Source organism: Schistocerca nitens, chromosome 1 (assembly GCF_023898315.1).
Source record: "Schistocerca nitens isolate TAMUIC-IGC-003100 chromosome 1, iqSchNite1.1, whole genome shotgun sequence".
Taxonomy (NCBI): Eukaryota; Metazoa; Arthropoda; class Insecta; order Orthoptera; family Acrididae; genus Schistocerca; species Schistocerca nitens.
Window position 1 is genome coordinate 614,481,278 of NC_064614.1, and position 22,382 is coordinate 614,503,659.

At 48.0% G+C, this 22,382-nt stretch overlaps 1 protein-coding gene across 3 annotated transcripts in view; it reads right to left on the bottom strand.

Annotated features, from left to right (window-relative positions):
• The window catches only part of LOC126256990 (probable elongation factor 1-delta), a 77,829-nt gene that overhangs the window by 31,054 nt on the left and 24,393 nt on the right, over window positions 1-22,382 (bottom strand). For all 3 annotated transcript variants that reach the window (XM_049955526.1, XM_049955528.1, XM_049955527.1), the window contains 2 exons: window positions 21,438-21,531; window positions 2,090-2,259 (listed from right to left, as the gene is read on the bottom strand). In XM_049955526.1, coding sequence (XP_049811483.1) covers window positions 2,090-2,259; window positions 21,438-21,531 — 264 coding nt within the window. The remainder of the gene's footprint in view (window positions 1-2,089; window positions 2,260-21,437; window positions 21,532-22,382) is intronic.

Here is a 22,382-nt window from a genome sequence, read left to right on the forward strand (position 1 = left end):
ATAGCAGTCTCTTGCCATTGTTTCGCTTATGAGACGATTCCTCTTTTTTTTAAGCGGCGGTAGCGCGCACAAAAGCAAGTCATGCCGCGAGCGGCGACAGGCCGTAAACACGCACTATCAAAATGCGACAAACAATGCATGACACAGTACAGTAATGCATTGTCAGCTTAGAGTGAGAAACACCTATAACAAAGAAAACGGCACTTATCAGATCAAAGCAAAATAAGCAATCGATTCAAACCAGACGAAGCACGTGAAAAAGGAAGGGGACCCGTATAAATACGGGCGGAGCGCCTGACGCATAGCAATGGCTACCTGGTAAAGCTTAACTGCTAAGCTTACGACTCGAACCAAACTACTGTAGCTGTATCGTCTTTCATTCGACCTAAATTGTGTCTTATATTACAATGGACCAACTTTGTTTCGATTTGGAGGTGCGGCCTAAAACTTTTCTCTCCCCTTGAATTTCGAGTCTCAAATTTCAGGTGCGGCTTAGATTCGGGAAATTGTTTTTTCCTTTATTTCGAGTCTCATTTTTCAGGTGCGGGTTAGATTCGAGTGCGGCTTAGATTCGAGTAAATACGGTACCAGTGCTGTGTTTCAGCTAAAAGCAGTTGACCAACACAAAGTGAATGACAGTGTAAACTAGAGCTAAAAGTGGCCGAATGCCAAAACACGCTAAATACGGTTTGACAAATGCGTCACACTGATCACGACAATCACGGAACTGCATTTGCAGAGTAGTGACAGTTTGAAAATGGCTGTGATTGGTCATGATACCATCATTCGAACGAACCTAGTTACTCTCATCAACAACCACGCGAAGTAAAGCTTGGCACTGGCAGGAGATACGGCACAAATTCTGCCAACTTTCATATGTTTACTGGTTCAAATCTGCTGAGTAGAGTGCCCTGGTGTCAAGAAACTTAACCATGTAATATTTGTAAACACTACTGGATAGCCAACATCGCGCCAGCATCATTTTTTCCTTCCATGAACAATTTTTCGTAACTCGTGAGGTGTGGGAAAATTAGACATATGTTGACACAAAATCGGGTGCAAATTAGCATTGTGGACATAGGAAATTTGATGGGAACGATAAAAAAGTCGAACGGCAGGGAAACGTTAATTCTGGGAACATAAAAGCGGGGTTATACTGTAGTTCGTGTATCATCCATAGCTCTTATTCACTGTTGCCAACTTTCCAGCCATTTGGATTAATAGCGAAGTTTCACCCAACCCAAAGCTTTCTTCATTAACATAACTATGAACAATGTTACACGCACAGTTGTTAGGACTCCAGGGGTCAAGAAAGTTAACTAATGTTTGTAAACATTACTTGAAATGCTAATGCCTTCCTAGCGTCATTTAATGTCAATTACACTTTTCTTTCATTCCTTTCCAAGGAAACTGTTTCTTTGAGAGTAACTGGCATATAACTTCTAATTATGGGAACATACAAGTGGATGCATATTGACAATATAGAAAATATGAAGGCACAATGGTCATTAGCAGCAGCAAAATGTTAACTACACACAAATGCACACACCCCCCCCCCCCCCCCATACACACACTTCAGTGCCACTACATAAATATTCAGCTAATGTATTATAAACATTTCAAATTACTTTTTTGTTTTATTTTTGGATTTATCTTTTCACTTACATAAAAAATTAAGTTGTGGTCAAGTGCAAGGGATATGATATACTGCTACTGTGGCAAGCAGTGAGTGTAAATCCTTTCCAGTGTTCAAATGTTCACACACTTTTCGGCGACAGAAAAATTGTGCCTTGGACCACGGAAAATGCTCATAATATAAGTATCAGCAATATCACAAATACCACCTGCATTCTCTGACTTAACAGTTTTATCTGGATACTAAATGTCTCTATGTTCAATGTAGTTGTGAAATCAATGTATACAGAAATCAAATATGAATGCACTTCCAAACCAAAACTCCGAACAGAACTTTATGGTTTTCAAGCAACCACTGTGATATCAGTGTTCCACTTACAAAGCTATGAATGGAGGACATACAGTTTCCAATATAAAGTAATTGCTCACTAGTAACTAAAATATTTTTAATTACCTCCGAATCAGATCCAAAAAGGTCAACTCCATCATCATTGTCATCTACTGTTTTCTCCTGTGTAGGAGCTGGTGCTACAGTGGTCGATTGGCTTGGCTTATTTGAATTTGTTTCCAGCACTTTAACACGAGAGTCCAGTTGTTTAATAACAGCCTGCAGATCTTTCACAACTGTGGACAAAATCACACTAGTAGGTCAGAATTTCAATTTCCTGACATGAAATAATGTATCAACTTACTAAAACAGTTTTACATAATAATTTGAATTTGAGATAGTTACCCCAATTTAAACACCAGTATACTTCAGAAACAAAGCAAGAACTAGAGTATGTGGACGATTTATATTACTAATTATGATTAAACTTGCATCACACAATATAGCATGACGTATCAAGAGATCAACTGTTTAATAATGAAATATGAATGAATTATAAGTTTCAGATTAATTTTAAGATAGTTCACAAATAAAAAAAGGGTAATCTGTCACAGTAGATCTGTACATTACATTAATCATTTTATCACTTTCCCTGGATCCCTTGGAGAAGAGTCTCTGGGATGTGGACAGAGTCACAGGCTGTTTTTTTTTTTCTCTCTCAGATACATGGATGTTGTACAATTTTAATGCAGATGGAGTTATGAGCTATAATCCTTGTGAAGATATTCATCGATGGAGTAGGAGTTTGCCAACGAAGTTCTTTAATTCACTCTGAAACCGATCTTTATCACTTACCCGACCTTTGACATGCTCTGGTAAGTTACTGAATATGAGTAACTATGTATTTGACTCCTTTTTGTACTAATGTTAAGGTTTTATAGTCCTTATACAGATTGTTTTTGGTTCTGGTATTTTAATCACGTTTTGCACTATTTTGTGTGAAACTAGACATGTTGGAAATGACAAAGGACATCAGTGAGTGTATGTACTGAGAAGTAGTAGTTTAATATCAACTTTCTTAAAGAGGTCTCTGCATGATGATCTAGGACTGACACCAGATATAATTCTAATAACTCTTACATTACCTTTCTGGGAACAAGAAGTTTACTTCTGCACATCACACAAATGAATGTCCAGGAACGATTCTTCAAACAATATCACTGGTGTAATACTAAGCTGAAGATCTAAAAGGAATGTGATCAATGGGAGGTCACAGAAAGGGAGGAATAAGTACGTTAAACCACAGATAAAACTAATGGGACTATCAATGAGTAGGTATCCACAGAACTAAAGACGAAAACATATTAAACCAAATACACAAGTATGCGGGACTACACAATTATTAAGATACTAATGTAATGGGCAGTCTGTAAGTATTATTCAGAATCTGATACAAAAACTGGTGACATCAAACAGTTAATGCATTTAAGAAAAGGAATAGAGAATAACAGTAACAGCCATCAGATGACCTTTAAATGAGGGATGTTCCAACAAAGTTACAGAGCTCCAGCAGCACTTGGAAAATTTGTTACGAACTACTGTTAAACACTAATGCTTAATTTAGTAAATCCTATCAGAATTACCCTGCTATTTGTTACTAAAAGGTAAGGCAATGAGAAAATTCCTCTGTTTCGCACAATGACAATGGGAATAACAATGAGCTTTTATTTTAGCTAAGTTTGCACAAGTACAATGAAGTCAAGTGTCAATTTTATCTTCAAAATAGTATGTTTACACACCTTTATAATTTGTGGTTGTGTGTGTGTGTGTGTGTGTGTGTGTGTGTGTGAGAGAGAGAGAGAGAGAGAGAGAGAGAGAGAGAGAGAGAGAGAACCTGTGATCATTTGTGATGCCCTTCTATGTTTACACTCAGTATCTTCTGTCCATATGGAGGACATAGTGATAGACATCCCTAGGGTTGTGAAGCAGCTGAATGGGTTGAAAATAAATAAATCACCAGGTCCTGATGGGATTCCAATTCGGTTTTCCAGAGTACTCTACTGCATTGGCTCCTTACTTAGCTTGCATTTACCGCGAATCTCTTGCCCAACGTAAAGTCCAGGGCGACTGGAAAAAAGCGCAGGTGACACCTGTATATAAGAAGGGTAGAAGGACGGATCCTCAAAATTACAGGCCAATATCCTTAACATTGGTTTGTTGCAGGATTCTCAAACATATTCTCAGTTCGAATATAATAAATTTCCTTGAGACAGAAGTTGCTGTCCATGCATCAGCACGGCTTTAGAAAGCATCATTCCTGCGAAATGCAAGTCGCCCTTTTTCACATGATATCTTGCGAAACATGGATGAAGGGTATCAGACAGATGCCATATTCCTTGACTTCCGGAAAGTGTTTGACGCGGTGCCCCACTGCAGACTTAACTAAGGTACGAGCATATGGGATTGGTTCTCAAATATGTGAGTGGCTCTAAGACTTCTTAAGTAATAGAACCCAGTATGTTGTCCTCGATGGTGAGAGTTCATCGGAGGTGAGGGTATCATCTAGAGTGCCCCAGGGAAGTGTGGTAGGTCCACTGTTTTCTATCTACATAAACGATCTTTTGGATAGGGTGGATAGCAATGTGCAGCTGTTTGCTGATGCTGTGGTGTACGGGAAGAAGGTGTCGTCGTTGAGTGACTGTAGGAGGATACAAGATGACTTGGACAGGATTTGTGAGTGGTGTAAAGAATGGCAGCTAACTTTAAATATAGATAAATGTAAATTAATGCAGATGAATAGGAAAAAGAATCCCATAATACTTGAATACTGCATTAGTAGTGTAGCGCTTGACACAGTCACGTCGATTATATATTTATGCGTAACATTGCAGAGCGATATGAAGTGGGACAAGCATGTAATGGCAGTTGTGGGGAAGGCGGATAGACGTCTTGGTTCATTGGTAGAATTTTGGGAAGATGTGGTTCATCTGTAAAGGAGACCACTTATAAAACACTAATATGACCTATTCTTGAGTACTGCTCGAGCGTTTGGGATCCCGATCAGGTCGGATTGAGGGGGGACATAGAATCAACTCAGAGGCGGGCTGCTAGATTTGTTACTGGTAGGTTTGATGATCAAGCGAGTGTTACGGGAATGCTTCAGGAACTCTGGTGGGATTCTCTAGAGGAAAGGAGGCGTTCTTTTCGTGAATCGCTACTGAGGAAATTTAGAGAACCAGCATTTGAGGCTAACTGCAGTACAATTTTACTGCCACCAACTTATATTTTGTGGAAAGACCATGAAGATAAGAGAGATTAGGGCTGCATAGAGGCATATAAGCAGTCATTTTTCCCTCTTTCTGTTTGGGCATGGAACAGGGAGAGAAGATGCTAGTTGTGGTACAAGGTACCCTCCGACACACACCGTATGGTGGATTGCGGATTATGTATGTAGATGTAGTCTATTTGGCACAAGTCCCACACACTTCGGCAGTATTCTTGGATGACTCATACAAGAACTTTGCAAACCACCTCCTTGTACTCTGATCTTAATTTCCCAGTATCCTTCCAATTACCCAAACTCTGCAACCTGTTTTAGCTACAGCTGAACCTGTGTGTTCACTCAATTTCATATACTCAAGGAGTGTTACAGCCACACACATCCAAGATGACTGACAAAGTATGACAGATACAGCAGTCACACATGCCGTATTTTTAAAATTTTGTGTAATGCAAAATTTTGCCTTTCTGAAAATTTAAAGCAAGTTCCCTATCTCTGCACCACTTAAATCTTATCAAGTTTTTTTTGGATATTTGTGCAATACTATCCAAATAGTACTTTAAAATGTGTATTAACAGCGTTATCTGTTAAGAGTCAAAGGTTACTATTAGTACTGTCTGCCAGGTCACAAACACAAATGGTAGGGCACCTAAACACTTCCCTAGCACACACCTCAAGTTACTTCTGATCCTGTTAATGACTCTCCTCCGCATCAAGAAATTCTCAATACAGTGCTAAATTTTGCTTGAAAACCAAGCAGATTGCAGCACTCTGCCCCCTTCCTGCAGCATGTAACATCTGCCTGGTTATAAATACGTAAGTCTCGTATAAGAAGTTCTTACTTTAAACCTTGAAATCCAGATAGTGAGTTGTAGAATCTGGGGCAGCTGAACACAGTGATGGAGGACAGCAAAAAGAAATAAATGTAAGAGTAGAAATGGGTTGGAATATTTTCAGCCAACTAAACAGGGTTTTCAAAAAAGTTTCTGATGTGTCTGAAAAGAAGTGTTATTTCTCACATACTGCACTGAGATACAGATTTTTACATAAAATCACTACAAAAACAGTTGTTCAGCAAGCATACATCAGAGAGAGAGAGAGAGAGAGAGAGAGAGAGAGAGAGAGAGAGAGAGAGAGAGAAGGGTGGGGGGGGGGGGGGGGGGGAGAGAGATTGCTAGAACAGACAGGAAAATAAACGTATCAGGAACTATGCTGCAATGAAAAATGTAGCTAATTGTAATGATAATGAAATGGACATTGTCAAGACATCTAAATATCAGTCAGTGGAATATTTAGGTTGGAATACGAAAAATATAAGGAAAAGAACAGATTGCTACGCACCACAAATATAACATGAACCATTGCTGACAGGCACAATGGAAAGACTTACACATTTACAGAGAAAAATACACAAAATGGCAGCCCAAACCACAATGCAACTGTCACACTGAATGAGTGGTTGGTTGGTTTGTGGGATTAAAGGGACCAGACGGCGACGGTCATCGGTCCCTTTTTCCAAAAAAAAAAAAAAAAAATTAAAACCACCCAAAGAGAATAAAAACGAACAACAGGAAAGATGTCAGACGACACATAACAAGAAATACTCCGACAGATCAGACAAAACAAATTAAAATCACACAGAGTGTGACGGTGGTTGGCCGACCATAGAAACAAAAAAGGAAAAGCCAACCACCGGGAAACACATTAAAAACGCAGACTAAAATCGTAGGCCAAAGGCCAGAATCAACACAAAAGGACATAACAAACACTCAGATGAGATGATAAAAAACCCCTGCCCGAATAAAATGTAAAACTAAGCCAGCCATAGCAGGGTCATCAGATAAAAGGGCAGGTAGCGTATCAGGCAGCGCAAAGGTCTGCCTGAGCACAGCTAAAACCGGACACTCCAATAAAATGTGGACCACAGATAAAAAGGAGCTGCAGCGACACAGAGGTGGTCCTCACGGCTCAATAAGTGGCCGTGCGTCAGCTGAGTGTGTCCAATGCGCAGTCGTCAGAGGACAACAGACTCCTTGCGAGAGACACGCGAGGAGGAGTGCCACACAGTCGTCGTCTCCTTGACGGCACGAAGTTTGTTATGGGTGGCCAGACCGCGCCATTCAGCGTCCCAAAGGGAGGAAATGTGTCGGCGGAGGACAGTCTCCGGGAGGCCAATGTCCAGAGATGGTGTACTGGTGGCCTCTTTCGCCAGGCGGTCAACATTTTTATTTCCGGGTATCCCAACATGGCCCGGGGTCCAAACAAAGACCACAGAGCAGCCGCAATGCGCAAGAGTATGCAGGGGCTCCTGGATAGCCATCACCAGACGAGAACAAGGAAAACACTGGTCGAGAGCTCGTAAACCGCTCAGGGAATCACTACAGATCACGAAGGACTCACCTGAGCATGAGCGGATATACTCTAGGGTACGAAAGATGGCGACCAGCTCAGCAGTGTAAAAGCTGCAGCCAGCCGGCAATGAACATTGTTCGGAATGGTCCCTTAGAGTAAGCGCATAACCGACACGACCAGCAACCATCGAGCCGTCAGTGTACGCAATGCCAGAGCCCTGATACATTGCAAGGAGGGACTGAGTCCTTCGGGGCCCTGTGCCAATTCCAGCCGAAGGCGAGGGCGAGGCACACACCATGGGGGTGCACGCAGAGGTGCCCGCAAAGGAGGTGGAAGAGGTAAAGCCCCAAGCCCGGAGAGAAGCTCTCTTGACGCGGACCGCGATCGTACAACCTGACCGGGGCCAACATTCTCGCAGATGGACGACCGATCGCGGGAACAGGAGACGACAGTTTGGATGCCCGGGCAAGCTAAAAACATGGGCAGCATAAGCAGCCAATAAAGCTTGGCGCCTGAACCGCAATGGAGAGACACCTGCCTCCACAAGTATGCTGTCCACTGGGCTAGTCCGAAAAGCACCAGTGGCAAGGCGTATGCCGCTGTGTAGGATTGGGTCCAGTACCCACAGCGCAGATGGGGATGCTGAGCCATAAGCCAGGCTCCCATAATCCAGACGAGACTGGATTAACGCCTGGTAGAGCCGTATCAGGGTAGATCGGTCGGTGCCCCAGCGGGTGTGGCTCAAGCATCTCAAAGCATTTAGATGCCCCCAACACGCCTGTTTAAGCTGCCGAATATGAGGCAGCCAAGTCAGCCGGGCATCAAAAACTACACCCAAAAGCCTGTGGGTCTCCACCACAGCAAGGAGTTGGTCGACAAGATAAAGCCGCGGCTCAGGATGGACTGTTCGGCGCCGGCAGAAATGCATAACGCGGGTCTTGGCAGCCGAAAACTGAAAACCATGCGCTACAGCCCAAGACTGCGCCTTGCGGATAACACCCTGTAGCTGACGTTCAACAGCTGCAATGCCAGTAGAGCTGTAGTAAAGGCAGAAGCCGTCAGCATACAGGGAAGCGGAGACAGAATTTCCCACCGCTGCAGCGAGCCCGTTTTTTGCGATTAAAAACAGACAGACACTGAGGACAGATCCCTGTGGTACCCCGTTCTCCTGGACTCAGGAGGAACTATGAGAGGCTGCGACTTGCACGCGGAAGGTACGATATGACATAAAATTTCGGATAAAGATCGGCAGAGGGCCCCGAAGACCCCATCCATGAAGCGTAGAAAGTATGTGATGACGCCATGTTGTATCTTATGCCTTCCGCATGTCGAAAAAGACAGCGACCAGGTGCTGACGGCGGGCAAAGGCAGAACGGATGGCCGACTCCAGACTCACCAGATTGTCGGTGGCGGAGCGGCCTTTACAGAACCCACCGGAACCCACCCTGAGACGGAGCCAGAAGGCCCCCAGACTCCTCAAGCGCCGGCTCACCATCCATTAGAGAAGCTTGCAAAGAACATTGGTGAGGCTAATGGGGTGGTAGCTGTCCACCTCCAAAGGGCTCCTGCCTGGTTTCAAAACGGGGATGACAATGCTTTCCCGCCATTGCGACGGAAACTCACCCTCGACCCAGAGACGGTTCTAAACGTTGAGGAGACATCGCTTGCAGTCCACTGAAAGGTGTTTCAGCATCTGACAGTGGATGCGATCTGGCCCAGGAGCGGTATCAGGGCAAGCGGCAAGGGCACTGAAATTCCCACTCACTGAATGGAGCATTGTAGGATTCAGAATGGTGGGTGCGAAAAGAAAGGCTCCGACGTTCCATCCGCTCTTTAATGCTCTGCCAAGCTGTTGGCAATTTCGTCGGAGTATGTACAAACTGCTCCATTCAGTGAGAGCGCAGGGCCGCTGACAGGGGTCAGATAGCTGTAGAGGCGTCGGATCTTGGCCCAGACCTGCGATGGAGAGACATGGAGGCCAGCACTCCTTCTTGCTTTGGCGGATAAGGCGGCGGGCCCGCGCATGCAGCCATTTGAAGGTGATGAGGTGTTCAATGCAGGGATGTCGCTTGTGACACTGGAGCGCCCACCGGCGATCTTTAATCGCTGCAGCGATCTCAGGTGACCACCAAGGCACAGTACGCCGCCGAGGGGACCCAGAAGAACGGGGAATGGCAGATACGGCGGCAATGACCGATTGAACCACCGCATCAATGTCATCACTAGAGAGAGGCTCAATAGCGGCAGTGGAGGAAGATAAGTTCCAGTCAGCCTTATTCATAGCCCACCTGCAAGGGCGCAGAGAAGACTGACGCTGTGGCAGTGACAGAAAGATCGGAAAGTGGTCGCTACCACACAGGTCGTCATGCACTCTCCATTGGACAGACGATAAGAGGCTAGGGCTGCAGATCGAAAGGTCGATGGCGGAGTACGTGCCATGCGCCACGCTAAAGTGTGTGGAGGAACTATCATTTAAAAGCGAAAGATCGAGCTGTGCTTTTAAATGCTCAATGGTGGCGCCTCGACCTGTCGCCACTGACCCACCCCACAGAGAGTTATGGGCGTTGAAGTCGCCCAGTAACAAGAAAGGTGGCGGCAATTGGGCTATCAGAGCAGCCAGGACATACTGTGAGACAGCACCATCCGGTGGAAGGTGAAGACTGCAGACGGTAACAGCCTGTGGCGTCCACACCCGAACAGCGACAGCCTCTAAAGCTGTTTGTAGAGGTACAAACTTGCTGTGAAGAGAGTTAAGGACATATATGCAGACGCCGCCAGACACCCTTTCATAAGCTGCCCGGTTCTTATAATAACCCTGATAGCCACGGAGGGCGGGGGTTCGCATTGCTGGAAACCAAGTTTCCTGAATAGCAATGCAGAAGAAAGGGTGCAGGCTGATAAGTTGTCGGAGCTCAGCTAGATGGTGGAAGAAACTGCTGCAGTTCCACTGGAGGATGGTATTGTCCATGTCAGAGGCGCTTGACGGGACTTGGAAGGCAGATTACTCCGCTGGGTCACCTGCTGCCTCGAATTGAGCACCGGTGCTAGCGCTATCCATGGCGTCTGAGGGACCGGCAAGATCGAGGTCCTCAGCGGACGCCAGAATCTCCACCTCGTCCTCAGACGCAGAGCTGGAAGGTTGCGGTGGGGTGGCTGCCACCACGAGTTCCTTGGGCTTAGACCTCCTCTTCTTGGATTTCTCACGCTGCTCCTTGGGTTTAACTGGCTGGGAGGGCTTCACCGATTCAGTCTCCGGGACTGAGGAGGATCGTGAAGCTCTACGACCAGCGGATTGTGGGCACTTACGCAACTGTCGGTCTTCACCCTTCCCGCTGGTGGAAACCTGGGAAGGGAGGGACCCAAGGGACCCCTCGCGAGTGTGAGAAGCCGAAGAAGTTGGGCACTTCTCCGGCTTAGAAGAGAGGACGGACGTCCCCGATGGGTGGGATGGTGTTGCTCCTGAGGTTGTTTTTTTGTGCTTTTAGGGCGCACAACTTCAACGGTCATTAGTGCCCAGACTTGCTCCTGAGGTAGGTGGCGCAGGAGCAACCCGGTGGGTAGAGCCCCCCCCCACTGGCAAGGGGGCAGGAGGAGTTGTACTACTCGTCGATCCGGCCGGAAGTCAAGAAACTGATGGGGCTAGCACAGGTGTTGTAGCAGCAGCGTAGGAAGATGTCATTCTCACTGGATGTAATCGGTCGTATTTCCTTTTCGCCTCAGTATAGGTCAGTCGGTCCAGGGTCTTATATTCCATGATTTTGCGCTCTTTCTGGAAGATTCTGCAGTCTGGCGAGCAAGGTGAATGGTGCTACCTGCAGTTGACACAGATGGGAGGCGGGGCACATGGAGTATCGGGATGAGATGAGCGTCCGCAATCTCGACATGTGAGGCTGGAAGTGCAGCGGGAAGACATATGGCTGAACTTCCAGCACTTGAAGCACCGCATCGGGGGAGGGATATAGGGCTTGACATCACATCGGTAGACCATCACCTTGACCTTTTTCGGTAACGTATCACCCTCGAAGGCCAAGATGAAGGCACCGGTAGCAATCTGATTTTCCTTCGGACCCCGATGAACGCACCGGATGAAATGTACACCTCGGCGCTCTAAGTTGGCGTGCAGCTTGTCATCAGACTGCAAAAGAAGGTCCTTATGGTAAATAACTCCCTGGACCATATTTAAACTCTCATGGGGTGTGATCGTAACAGCAACATCCCCCAACTTGTCACAAGCAAGTAACCGTTGTGACTGGGCAGAGGATGCCGTTTGTATCAGGTCCGATCCAGAGCGCATTTTGGACAAGCCCTCCACCTCCCCAAACTTGTCCTCTAAATGCTCCACGAAGAACTGAGGCTTTGTGGAGAGAAAAGACTCCCCATCGTCTCTCGTACAAACTAAGAATCGGGGCGAATAACTGCTACTGCCATCCTGAGACTTACGTTCCTCCCACGGTGTGGCCAGGGAAGGGAACGTTTTCGGATCGTACTTCTGAGCGTTAAATTGAGCCCGAGAACACTTAGAGACTGCTGGCGGCTGGCCACCAGTGAGAGACGATGTACCACGCTTCATTGCGGGTCATCCGGCCTGATGCCACCTACTCCGACCAAGGGCCCTCCCCACGGGTGCCACCCAGCCACAGCAAAGGCCACCTGGCAGGATGGCCATTGCCGGGAGTCCCGATGCCCAAGGGAGATGGGCATCTACTCCTTGGCATACGTGGGGAGTTAACGGCGCAGGCATCAGTAGAGCAATCCCTGTGTTGTCAGGGGGCTACAACCAACAGGGTACATGGCGGCCCCACCACAACGGACTGGCTAACGTGCTGGATGTTAGGTAACATGTGGTCCATGGTTGCAGTCAGTGCAGAAAGAGGCACTGCACAGTGCAAAGTGTAATCAGCACGAAGGAACGTAGTCATGCCCAAGAGATGGAGAGCGGGCAGGACTGCAATTCAACGGCGAATAAGCTGGCGAAAGGTCTGATCGCAAGATGGACACAATGCATCAAGTAAGGCGCCCTTCCCCAATCGGCTCGCTCTTCGGAAAATTTTGAGAGATGGAGGTCAAACCCAACAGGGGACCATCACGTAACGCCGAAACGTGAGAGACTCCTTTTAGTCGCCTCATACGACAGGCAGGAATACCGTGGGCCTATTCTAACCCCCGAACCCGCAGGGGGGACTGAACGAGTGGAATGATCTGGAAGGGACAGGGAAGGGATAGCAGGGCAGAGAATAGCACAGTCTGGTGGAGTGTGCAGGGACTAGATGGAGAGACAGCAAGATTGCCACCACGTGCAGTATTGGGGGGCACAGGGGTAGAGAGGTGGGGAGGGGGAAATAGGGTGCAAAGGGGGAAATGGCAAGTGGGAATGAGTGGGGGGGGGGGCAGGGGGGGAGGGATGGGGATCTAAAAATGTAATGAGTAAGGAAGGGGAAAAAAGGGCTGGTTTGTCGGCAAAGGGTGGAATAAAATGAGGTTGAAGGGATGTTAGTAGGGAAGAGGTGGTATGACAGGGCAGAAATTGTTGGGTGAAGGGTGTGGAGATTTTAACTTACCATAAGCTGAGGGGATAATTTCAGGAATGAATATACGGCAAGTAGTTCAGAAAAGCTATTCATGGAGGGGAGGATCCAGACGGTGATGTGAGCGGCCACTGATATCAAGCATGTCATTTTAGCTGCATGTTGTGCCACAGGGTGGTCTACTTTGCCTTTGGCCGTAAGTCTGGCAGTAGCTGTTCATCCTGGTGGTCAGCTGGCTGGTAGTCATACCAATATAAGATGCTGTGTGATGATTGCAGTAGAGATGGTATACAGCTCAGCTGCTTTCACGGGTAGTCTGGTCTCTGTTACAGGATTGGAATAGGAGGCACTGGTTGGGTGTACTGGGCAGATCTTGTACCTGGGTTATCCAATGGCAAGGAGTTGGTATTCAGAGTGGCACAGGAATGGACTAGGATGTTGTGGAGATTGGGCAGATGATGGAACACCATTTTAGGAGGGGTGGGAAGGATCTTGTGTAGGAGGTCCCTAATTTCAGGACATGATAGGTAAAGCCCTGATGAAGGATGCAGTCGTTTCAGTTCAGGGTGGTATTTGGAGATGGAGGTGCTTCTTAATAGCTGGTTCTTGGTGGTGGTGTGAGCGTTGTGGTTTGTGAGGAGATGGGACAGGAGATCTGCTTGCAAATTAGATCTGAGGAATAGTGCCTGTCTATGAGGGCCTTGGTGAGACCTTCAGCATAGTGGACAAGGAAGCTATTGGCACTGCAGATACACCATCTGAAGGGGAATTTTTTGGTGTGGAAGTTTTTTTTTGGGTTTAATGGCACTCAACTACTGAGGTCATTAGCGCCCAGTCACAATTGTTAGAGCACATAGAATCTAGTAAAACTCAAGGGGAGGGGGGGGGGGACACCAGAAAGTCCTTACAAAGATGCAGATAAAATAGGTAAAAGAGTTAGATGTCTTTGGACAAGCCAGTCAAAGTTATAAAACACAGAACACGAGCAGCTGCTCGAGCGTCATCAGCTAAAATATCCGGTAAAGTAGATGGCAGGGACAGGACAACACGAGAGTGACTAAAGCGGGGACATGACAATAAAACATGGCGCACTGTTAATGCCTGACCACAAGGGCACTGCGGGGCTGGGTCACCGGAGAGCAGGTAGCGGTGGCTAAACCGGCAATGCCCAATCCGCAACCTGGTCAGAAGGACCTCTTCTCGCCGAGATGGTCGGGAGGAGGTTGTCCAAGCAGTTGGGAACGGTTTTACTGCCCGGAGCTTGTTTCCTTGAAGGGATGACCAAGTATCCCACCACAACGACACAATCCTCTTACAAAGAACCCCACTAACGTCAGATGACGGGACACAATGGGAGGCTGGCCGAGGCAGGAGGACTGCAGCCTTGGCTGCAGCATCAGCAGCCTCATTCCCAGGCACTCCTACATGTCCGGGAACCAACAGAAAGCTGACAGGAGAGCCATCATCAGCGGAAGAATGGAGGGACTGCTGGATCCGTTGCACCAAGGGATGGACCGGATAGGGAGCTCCAAGGCTCTGAAGAGCACTGAGTGAATCAGAGCAGAGTACATACGATGAATGGCGGTGGCAGCAGGCATACTGAACGGCCTGATGGAGAGCAAAAAGCTCGGCCGTAAAGCTGGAACATTGGTCGAGGAGCCGGTATTTAAAGGTGACTGCCCCGACGACAAAGGCACAGCCGACACCATCATCAGTTTTGGAGCCATCAGGTGTGACTGGCAAGTCGCGCACGAAGTTGACAAACCGTGAGCAATACACTGCGGCCGGAGTACCCTCCTTCGGGAGCGAGCTGAGGTCGAGATAAATATTAACTGGAGCCTGGAGCCAAGGTGGTGTCGGGCTCTCACCCTCTCTGAAGGTGGTAGGGAGGGCAAAATCCAATTGTCGAAGCAGGCGACGGAAGCGGACTCCAGGGGGCAGCAGGGCAGACACATACAACCTGTACTGATGGTCGAGAGAATCAGCGAAGGACTGATAAGAGGGGTGGTCGGGCATTGACAACAGCCGGCAGGCATACCGACACACCAGTACGTCGCGCCGGTAGGTCAATGGTAATTCGGCAGCTTCAGCATAAAGACTCTCGACGGGACTAGTGTAGAAGGCTCCGGTCACAAGACGTAACCCCTGATGATGGATGGAGTTGAGACGGCGTAAGAGGGATGGCCGAGCAGACGAAGCTCCCATAATCCAGCTTCGATCGGACTATGGACCGATACAAGAGAAGCAGGACAGTGCGATCTGCTCCCCAAGATGAACCACTAAGAACTCTGAGGACATTAAGGGAACGTGTACAACGGGCCGCCAAATAAGAGACGTGCGGAGACCAACAAAGTTTCCTGTCCAATATGAGCCCTAGAAACTTAGTTGTTTCCGTGAATGGGAGAACAACGGGACCGAGATGTAAGGATGGCAGAAGGAACGCTTTATATCGCCAAAAGTTGATACAAACCATCTTCTCTTCAGAGAACCGGAAGCCATTTGCCACGCTCCATGAGTATAGGCTGTCTAGACAACGCTGAAGGCAGCGCTCCAGGAGGCATGTTCTCTGGGCACTGCAGTAGATCGCGAAGTCATCAACAAAGAGAGAGCCTGAGACATTAGGTGGAATGCAATCCATAATTGGATTGATCGCGATGGCAAAAAGGGCTACGCTCAAGACGGAGCCCTGAGGCACTCCGTTCTCCTGGAGGAAGACGTCGGACAATATGGAACCCACACGTACCCTAAACTTTCGATCTGTTAAAAAGGAATCAATAAAAAGGGGCTGGCGACCGCGTAGACCCCACCTGTGCAGAGTGCGGAGGATACCTCCTCTCCAACAGGTATCATAAGCCTTCTCCAAATCGAAGAACACGGCTACCGTTTGGCGCTTTCGCAAAAAGTTGTTCATGATGAATGTCGACAAGGTCACAAGGTGGTCAACAGCGGAGCGGTGGCGACAAAAGCTGCATTGAACATTGGTAAGTAGCCGTCGAGATTCAAGAATCCAGACTAACCTAGCGTTAACCATGCGCTCCATCACCTTACAGACACAGCTTGTAAGAGAAATGGGGCAGTAACTAGAAGGAAGGTGTCTATCCTTCCCAGGTTTGGGTATAGGAACAACAACGGCGTCACGCCAACGCATGGGGACCTGACTTTCGGTCCAGACGCGATTGTAGGTACGAAGAAGGAAGCTTTTGCCCGCCGGAGAAAGGTGTGCCAGCATCTGAATGTGAATGGCATCTGGCCCCGGAGCAGAGGACCAGGACAGTGCAAGCGCACGTTCGAGTTCCCGCATAGTAAAGGGGGCATTATAAGTTTCCAGATTCAGCGAGTGGAAGGAAAGTCGCCAAGCCTCTTCTGCCTCTTTCCTGGGAAGGAAGGCAGGGTGCTAATGGGCGGAGCTTGAAACCTCCGCGAAAAAGCGGCCGAAGGTGTTGGAGACAGCCACAGGATCAACAAGGACCTCATTACCCGAGGTCAGGCCAGGTACCGAGGAGTGGGCCTTAATGCCCGACAGCCAGCACAGGCCACCCCAAACGACAGAAGAGGGAGTAAAACTGTTAAAGGAGCTGGTGAAATAGGGCCAACAAGCTTTTTTGCTGTCTTTGATGACTCTACGGCATTGCACTCAGAGTCGTTTGTATCCAATACAATTCGCCAACGTAGGATGGCGGCGAAAGGTGCGTAAAGCACGTCGTCGAGCACAGATAGCGTCTCTACAAGCCTCATTCCACCAGGGGACGGAAACGCGACGTGAAGAAGAGGTAGCATGAGGAATGGAACGTTCGGCAGCATTGATGACAGCCGTGAGGTATTCGACCTGACTGTCACAACTGAGAAAATCATGGTCCGGAAAGGTCGCCAGGGAGGAGTAAAGTCCCCAGTCAGCTTTCGGTATGTTCCAGCTCGAAGGACGTGGGGATGGGGTGTGGTGCAGGAGACGAACGACACAGGGGAAGTGGTCGCTCGAATAGGTGTCAGAAAGGACATACCACTCGAACCGACGGGCAAGAGTGGTAGAACAGATCGAAAGGTCCAAGTGGGAGTAGGTATGAGTAGAGTCCGAGAGGAAAGTTGGGGCGCCAGTATTTAGGCAGACAAGATTGAGATGGTTGAAGACATCCGCCAAGAGGGAGCCTCTTTGACAGGATGCAGGAGAGCCCCAAAGGGGATGATGGGCATTGAAGTCGCCAAACAATAAAAATGGCGGAGGAAGCTGAACAATCAGGTGCATCATGTCAGCCCGACTAACTGCGGATGACGATGGAGTGTAGACGGTACAAACTGAAAAAGTAAAGGCACAAAGAGTAATACGGACAGCTATTGCTTGGAGTGGGGGTGGTCAATGGGATGGGATGGTAATAGACATCGTCCCGAACGAGAAACATGACCCCACCATGAGCTGGAATACCGTCCACAGGGGTGAGGTCATACCGCTCCGAGGTATAGTGTGGGTAAAGGCAATACGGTCAGTTGGGCGCAACTTGGTTTCCTGGAGACCAAGGACGAGTGGACAGTGCAGGCGGAGGAGCAGTTGTAATTCCTCCCGATTAGATTGAATACCTCTTATGTTCCAATGTAACAAGGCCATCGCTAGTCAGAAAAAAGGGGGGAACGAGACAGGGGAAGAGCTGGTCACCTCGACGGCCGCGGAGGGCCAGGTTTCGAGGGAACAACGCTACAACCGGTGGGAGGCAGATCCTGTTCCATCAAGTCGTCGCCAGCTGCGGCCGCTGTCCCGGGTTGGGTAGGAGGGGCAGCATCATTTGCCGACGAGAGGCCAGCTGAGCGCCTGGCAGCAGAGCGTCCCGGCGAAACTGAGGATGGCCGGGAGCAGCGACTCACGGATGGAGCATCAGACAAAACGCGCTGGGGTGGAGAGGGGGATAGAGACTTCTTCTTGGAGGCCTTCTTGGAAGTCCGAGGAGGCACAGGAATGGTGGGCTGGACCCGAAGAAGGTCCTCACGTGCGGGGTCCGTTTTGGAACGCCGGACCTCGGAAGCCGGGGTCCGGTACATTTCCCCGATGGACGCCTGACAATAGGATCGCTTCTCAGGCGGAGGGGGGGGGGGATGGGGGGGGAGGGTGGCCCCTGGGGCAAAGGTGCGGGGGCTGCGGGGGAGGAGGATTTGGAAGGGAGGGATTTGGGAGGCAGAGGCATAGACCCCAGATGGGGGGAGGAGGTGGAGGGGGGACAGGATAGGGGTGAGGATACTGTGGAAGGAGTGGACACGACTGAGGCAAACGTAGTTGTCAACGTCACGGGATGGAGGCGGTCATACTTCTTCCTGGCCTCAGAATAAGAGAGGCGATCCAAAGTTTTGAGTTCTTGAATCTTCTTCTCCTTCTGATACGCGGGGCAGTCTAAAGATCTAGGCGAGTGGATGCCAGGACAATTAACGCACCGAGGTGGTGGGGTGCATGTATGTTCCTCACGAAGAGGACATCCACAATCGCCACAAAGGGGCTCAGCCTCACACCGTGACGACATGTGCCCAAAGCGCAAACACCGAAAGCAGCTCATAGGAGGCGGGACGTAAGGTCGCACGTCGCACCGGTATCACATCACCTTTACCTTCTCCGGGAGAACGTCCCCCTCGAAGGCGAGGATAAAGGCTCCGGTGTCAATGCGACGGTCTTTGGGGCCGCGCTGGACTCACCGGACGAAATGCACACCTCGGCGCTCCAGGTTGGCCCTGAGCTCATCAACAGATTGCAGCAGGAGGTCCCGATGAAAAATAACCCCCTGCGTCCTATTCAGTGCCAGATGCGGGACAATGGACACTGGGATGTCCCCTAGTCGGTCGCACGCCTGGAGCGCCACCGACTGTGTGGCGGAGGTGGTCTTTATAAGAACGGACCCCGAATGCATTTTACTGCGAGCCTCGATTTCCCCGAAGATGTCCTCGATGTGCTGAACAAAGAACATGGGCTTGGAGGTGGCGAACGTCCGCCATCGGTCCGAGAACAGACCAAATAGCGGGGGAAGTACTTCGCCCCAAGCCGGCGGGCCTGTCCTTCCTACCAGGGAGTGGCCAAGGGGGAAAGGGCAGGAGAACCAGAACCAGAGACAGTACCTTTCTTTTTAAAAGACTCGGCCGCAGAGCGACCTGATACATGTTGACGTTTCATCTGCGAAACGTCCGCCCCAATACCACCCACTCCGACCAGGGGCTCTCCCCACGGGTGCCACCCAGCCTCAGCAAGGGCCACCTGGCAGGATGACCGTTGCCGCGAGTCCTGATGCCCTAAGGAGACTGGCATCTACTCCTTGGCCGACGTGGGGAGGGTGCAGCTCAGGTATCGGCAGTACGATCCCTGTGTTGTCAGGGGGCTACAACCTAGAGGGTACATGATGACCCCACCACAACGGGCTGGCTACCGTGCTGGATTTTGGGTGCCATGGAAAGTCCATCATGATCGTAGGTGCAGATGGGGACGCACTATGGGCGTAACTTGTACAACCCATCAGGCGTTTAGGCCTAATTTGAGGAATAGTGGGTATGGTTACAACACCGTTACAATGCTGAATGCCAAGGTCTTAGTGCACGGAGGACCGGTGATACACCACGTAAGGCGTCCTTCCCCAAAAGGCTCGTACTTCTGTAGAATTTTGAAAAATGCAGGTCAAACCCCAAGGGGGACTATCACATGGAAGGCCGAAACAGTTTAAACTCCTTTTAGTCGCCTCTTACGACAGGCAGGAAATACCTCGGACCTATTCTTACCCCGGACCCACAGGGGGAGGTGTGGAAGTTATTGCAGCAGTCGAAATGCAAGTACTGTTGATGGTTGGTGGATTTAATGTGGACAGAGATATGGATGGAGCTATTACATAGCAGAAGATCAATTCCCAGGAAGATGGTACATTGGGTTGAGGAGGACCAAGTGTAGTGGATGGAAGTGAAGGTATTAAGGTTGTGAAGGAATGAGGAAAGCATGTCTTGGCCCTGAGTCCAGAACACAAAGATATCATCAATGAAACTAAACCAGACTAGGGGTTTGGCATTTTGGGAGGCTAGGAAGGTCTCCTCCAGATGGCCTGTGAACAGGTTGGTATAAAAGAAAGCCATGTCGGTGCTCATGTCTGTGCCGCAGATTTGTTTGTATACCTCCCCTTCAAAGGAGAAGCAGTTGTGAGTCAGGATAAAATTAGTACGGTGTATGATGAATGAGGCAGTGAATTTGGTGTCTGAAGGATGTTGGGAAAAGTAGTGTTCAATACCAGCAAGACCAGGGGCGTAAGGGATGTGGCATCAACAATGACAAGCAGGTATGCAGGAGGTAAAGAGGTAGAGATGGACAGTCTATGAAAGAAAGCTTGTTTGAGAGGTTAAATAATGGCTAATTGGAGGGAGATGTTGGTCAATGAGGGTTGAATGGGGGCGCAAAAACCAGACATCCAGGATTGTTGGGTTTGTGGATTGCAGAGAGCATGCAGAAGGTGGGTGTGCAGGGTGTGCTATGGTTGAGGGGGGAAATGGGTTCAGGGATGAGGTTCTGGGAAGGGCCTAAGGCTTTAAGCAGGGACTGGAGGTTATGATGGTCTTCTGGGATGGGATTACTCTGGCAGAGTTTATGGGTGAAGGAGTCAGAAAATTGGCAGAAGCCTTCCATCAGAGTCATTTTGATTCATAATGACAGTGGCGCCAACTTTGTCTGTAGGTAGGATCATCAGGTCAGCTTTTGTTTTGAGGTTATGTATGGCTGTTCTTTTTTCTGCTGGAAATCTGTTCTTATGAAGGGGCCTGAAAAAACTATGCCAGCATCAATGGTAACATACTGTACCCACACATTACACCCAACACTTTCTGTTCTTGCCTTTACTACCTCCTTCCTGTTCATCTTACCTTACCCTCATTGTATCATCCTCTGCCTTCATACTCAGTCACTTTTCCCCTTCCCTACTCCTCTCGTTTTCAGCTCCTCATTCCTCCCCCTCCCCCACCTCCCTAACCCACAGCCCTCTCAATGCTGCACCTGGTGGCAGTCTTATGCATCCATCCAGTCCCTGCACACTCCACCAGACAGCACTCTTCTCTCCCCCACCCACCTATATTCTGCCATCCCTTCACCTTCCCCACCTCCTGCAGATTGCTCCTTTTGTTCAATGTGCCAGAGGTGGCAGCTATTTGTCTCTGATGATATTTCAACCATCTAACAATGTTTTACATTCTAAATGGGTGATAATTTAATAATTAATAAACTTTAGTGCTTGGAAGCTTTAGCAATTGCATTGCCATAGAGCAACAGTCCGTTCACAAGGCTATTTATTAACAAACTTAATACAATATACTATACATCACTTACGGCTGTTGAGTTCAGTGTTGCTCTTCTCCAAGGAATTCAGTCTGTTAACAAGTTCAACATTTACATTTGTTGCCAAGGCCGCTATACCATCCATCTATAAAGAATGATGCGAGTTTATGACAGTATAAATTGTATCAAATTCAAATAAATAAAAAATTAAATACCTTACAACCAAATTTACACGACCAATTCTGTTTTCAGCATCAAGAAACACCTTTATGCAATGATTTTAATTTGTATTTTAATTACAGAGAACTTACACCACAACTCCTGGTGTGGAAGTGATGACATTGTACAGCACAATGACAGGAAAAAAAAAAAAAATGTTTTCTGTAAAATTTTTATCAATAGCAGATGAACGTAATACATTTTCACAACATTTTACACTTTCCACACCAGTAGTTTAAAGAAACAACAACAACAAAAAAAAAAGACATTTCTTTACAATGCATGAAGAACTGAAGTGAAAAACACAGCTATCAGTTCACTATTTGAAAACTGTAAAATGCCCAACTGAAATGGATCCTCAGAACAGTGTCTCATGTGGAATGTTATTTTTATGTTAGATCCATCTGAACATTATAATTAAGTGCTGATCATGACAATATGAGAATTGAAGGAATTGTATGGAAATGCTGCGTCAAATGATACGAAAAGCAAATAGGCAGACAGTGATAAACAGAAGTCGAACTCCCAGCACCTTGGAAAACCACTCCAATCTATGCCCAGATTTTTAATAAACAATTTCTCTCAATGACATTAGTTTTTAATTTCCTTACAGATTAAGCAATTTTCCTTTCTTTTATGATATTGCAGCTTTTATTTCCCAAATTCTTGGTCTCCCCCATAAAGCCATAGTATGAAATTAACAACATTCTCTGCAATTCTTACCAGTTGCTATATTCTGTGAAGCACTATCACACATGTAAGTTCTGTTTCATTAAA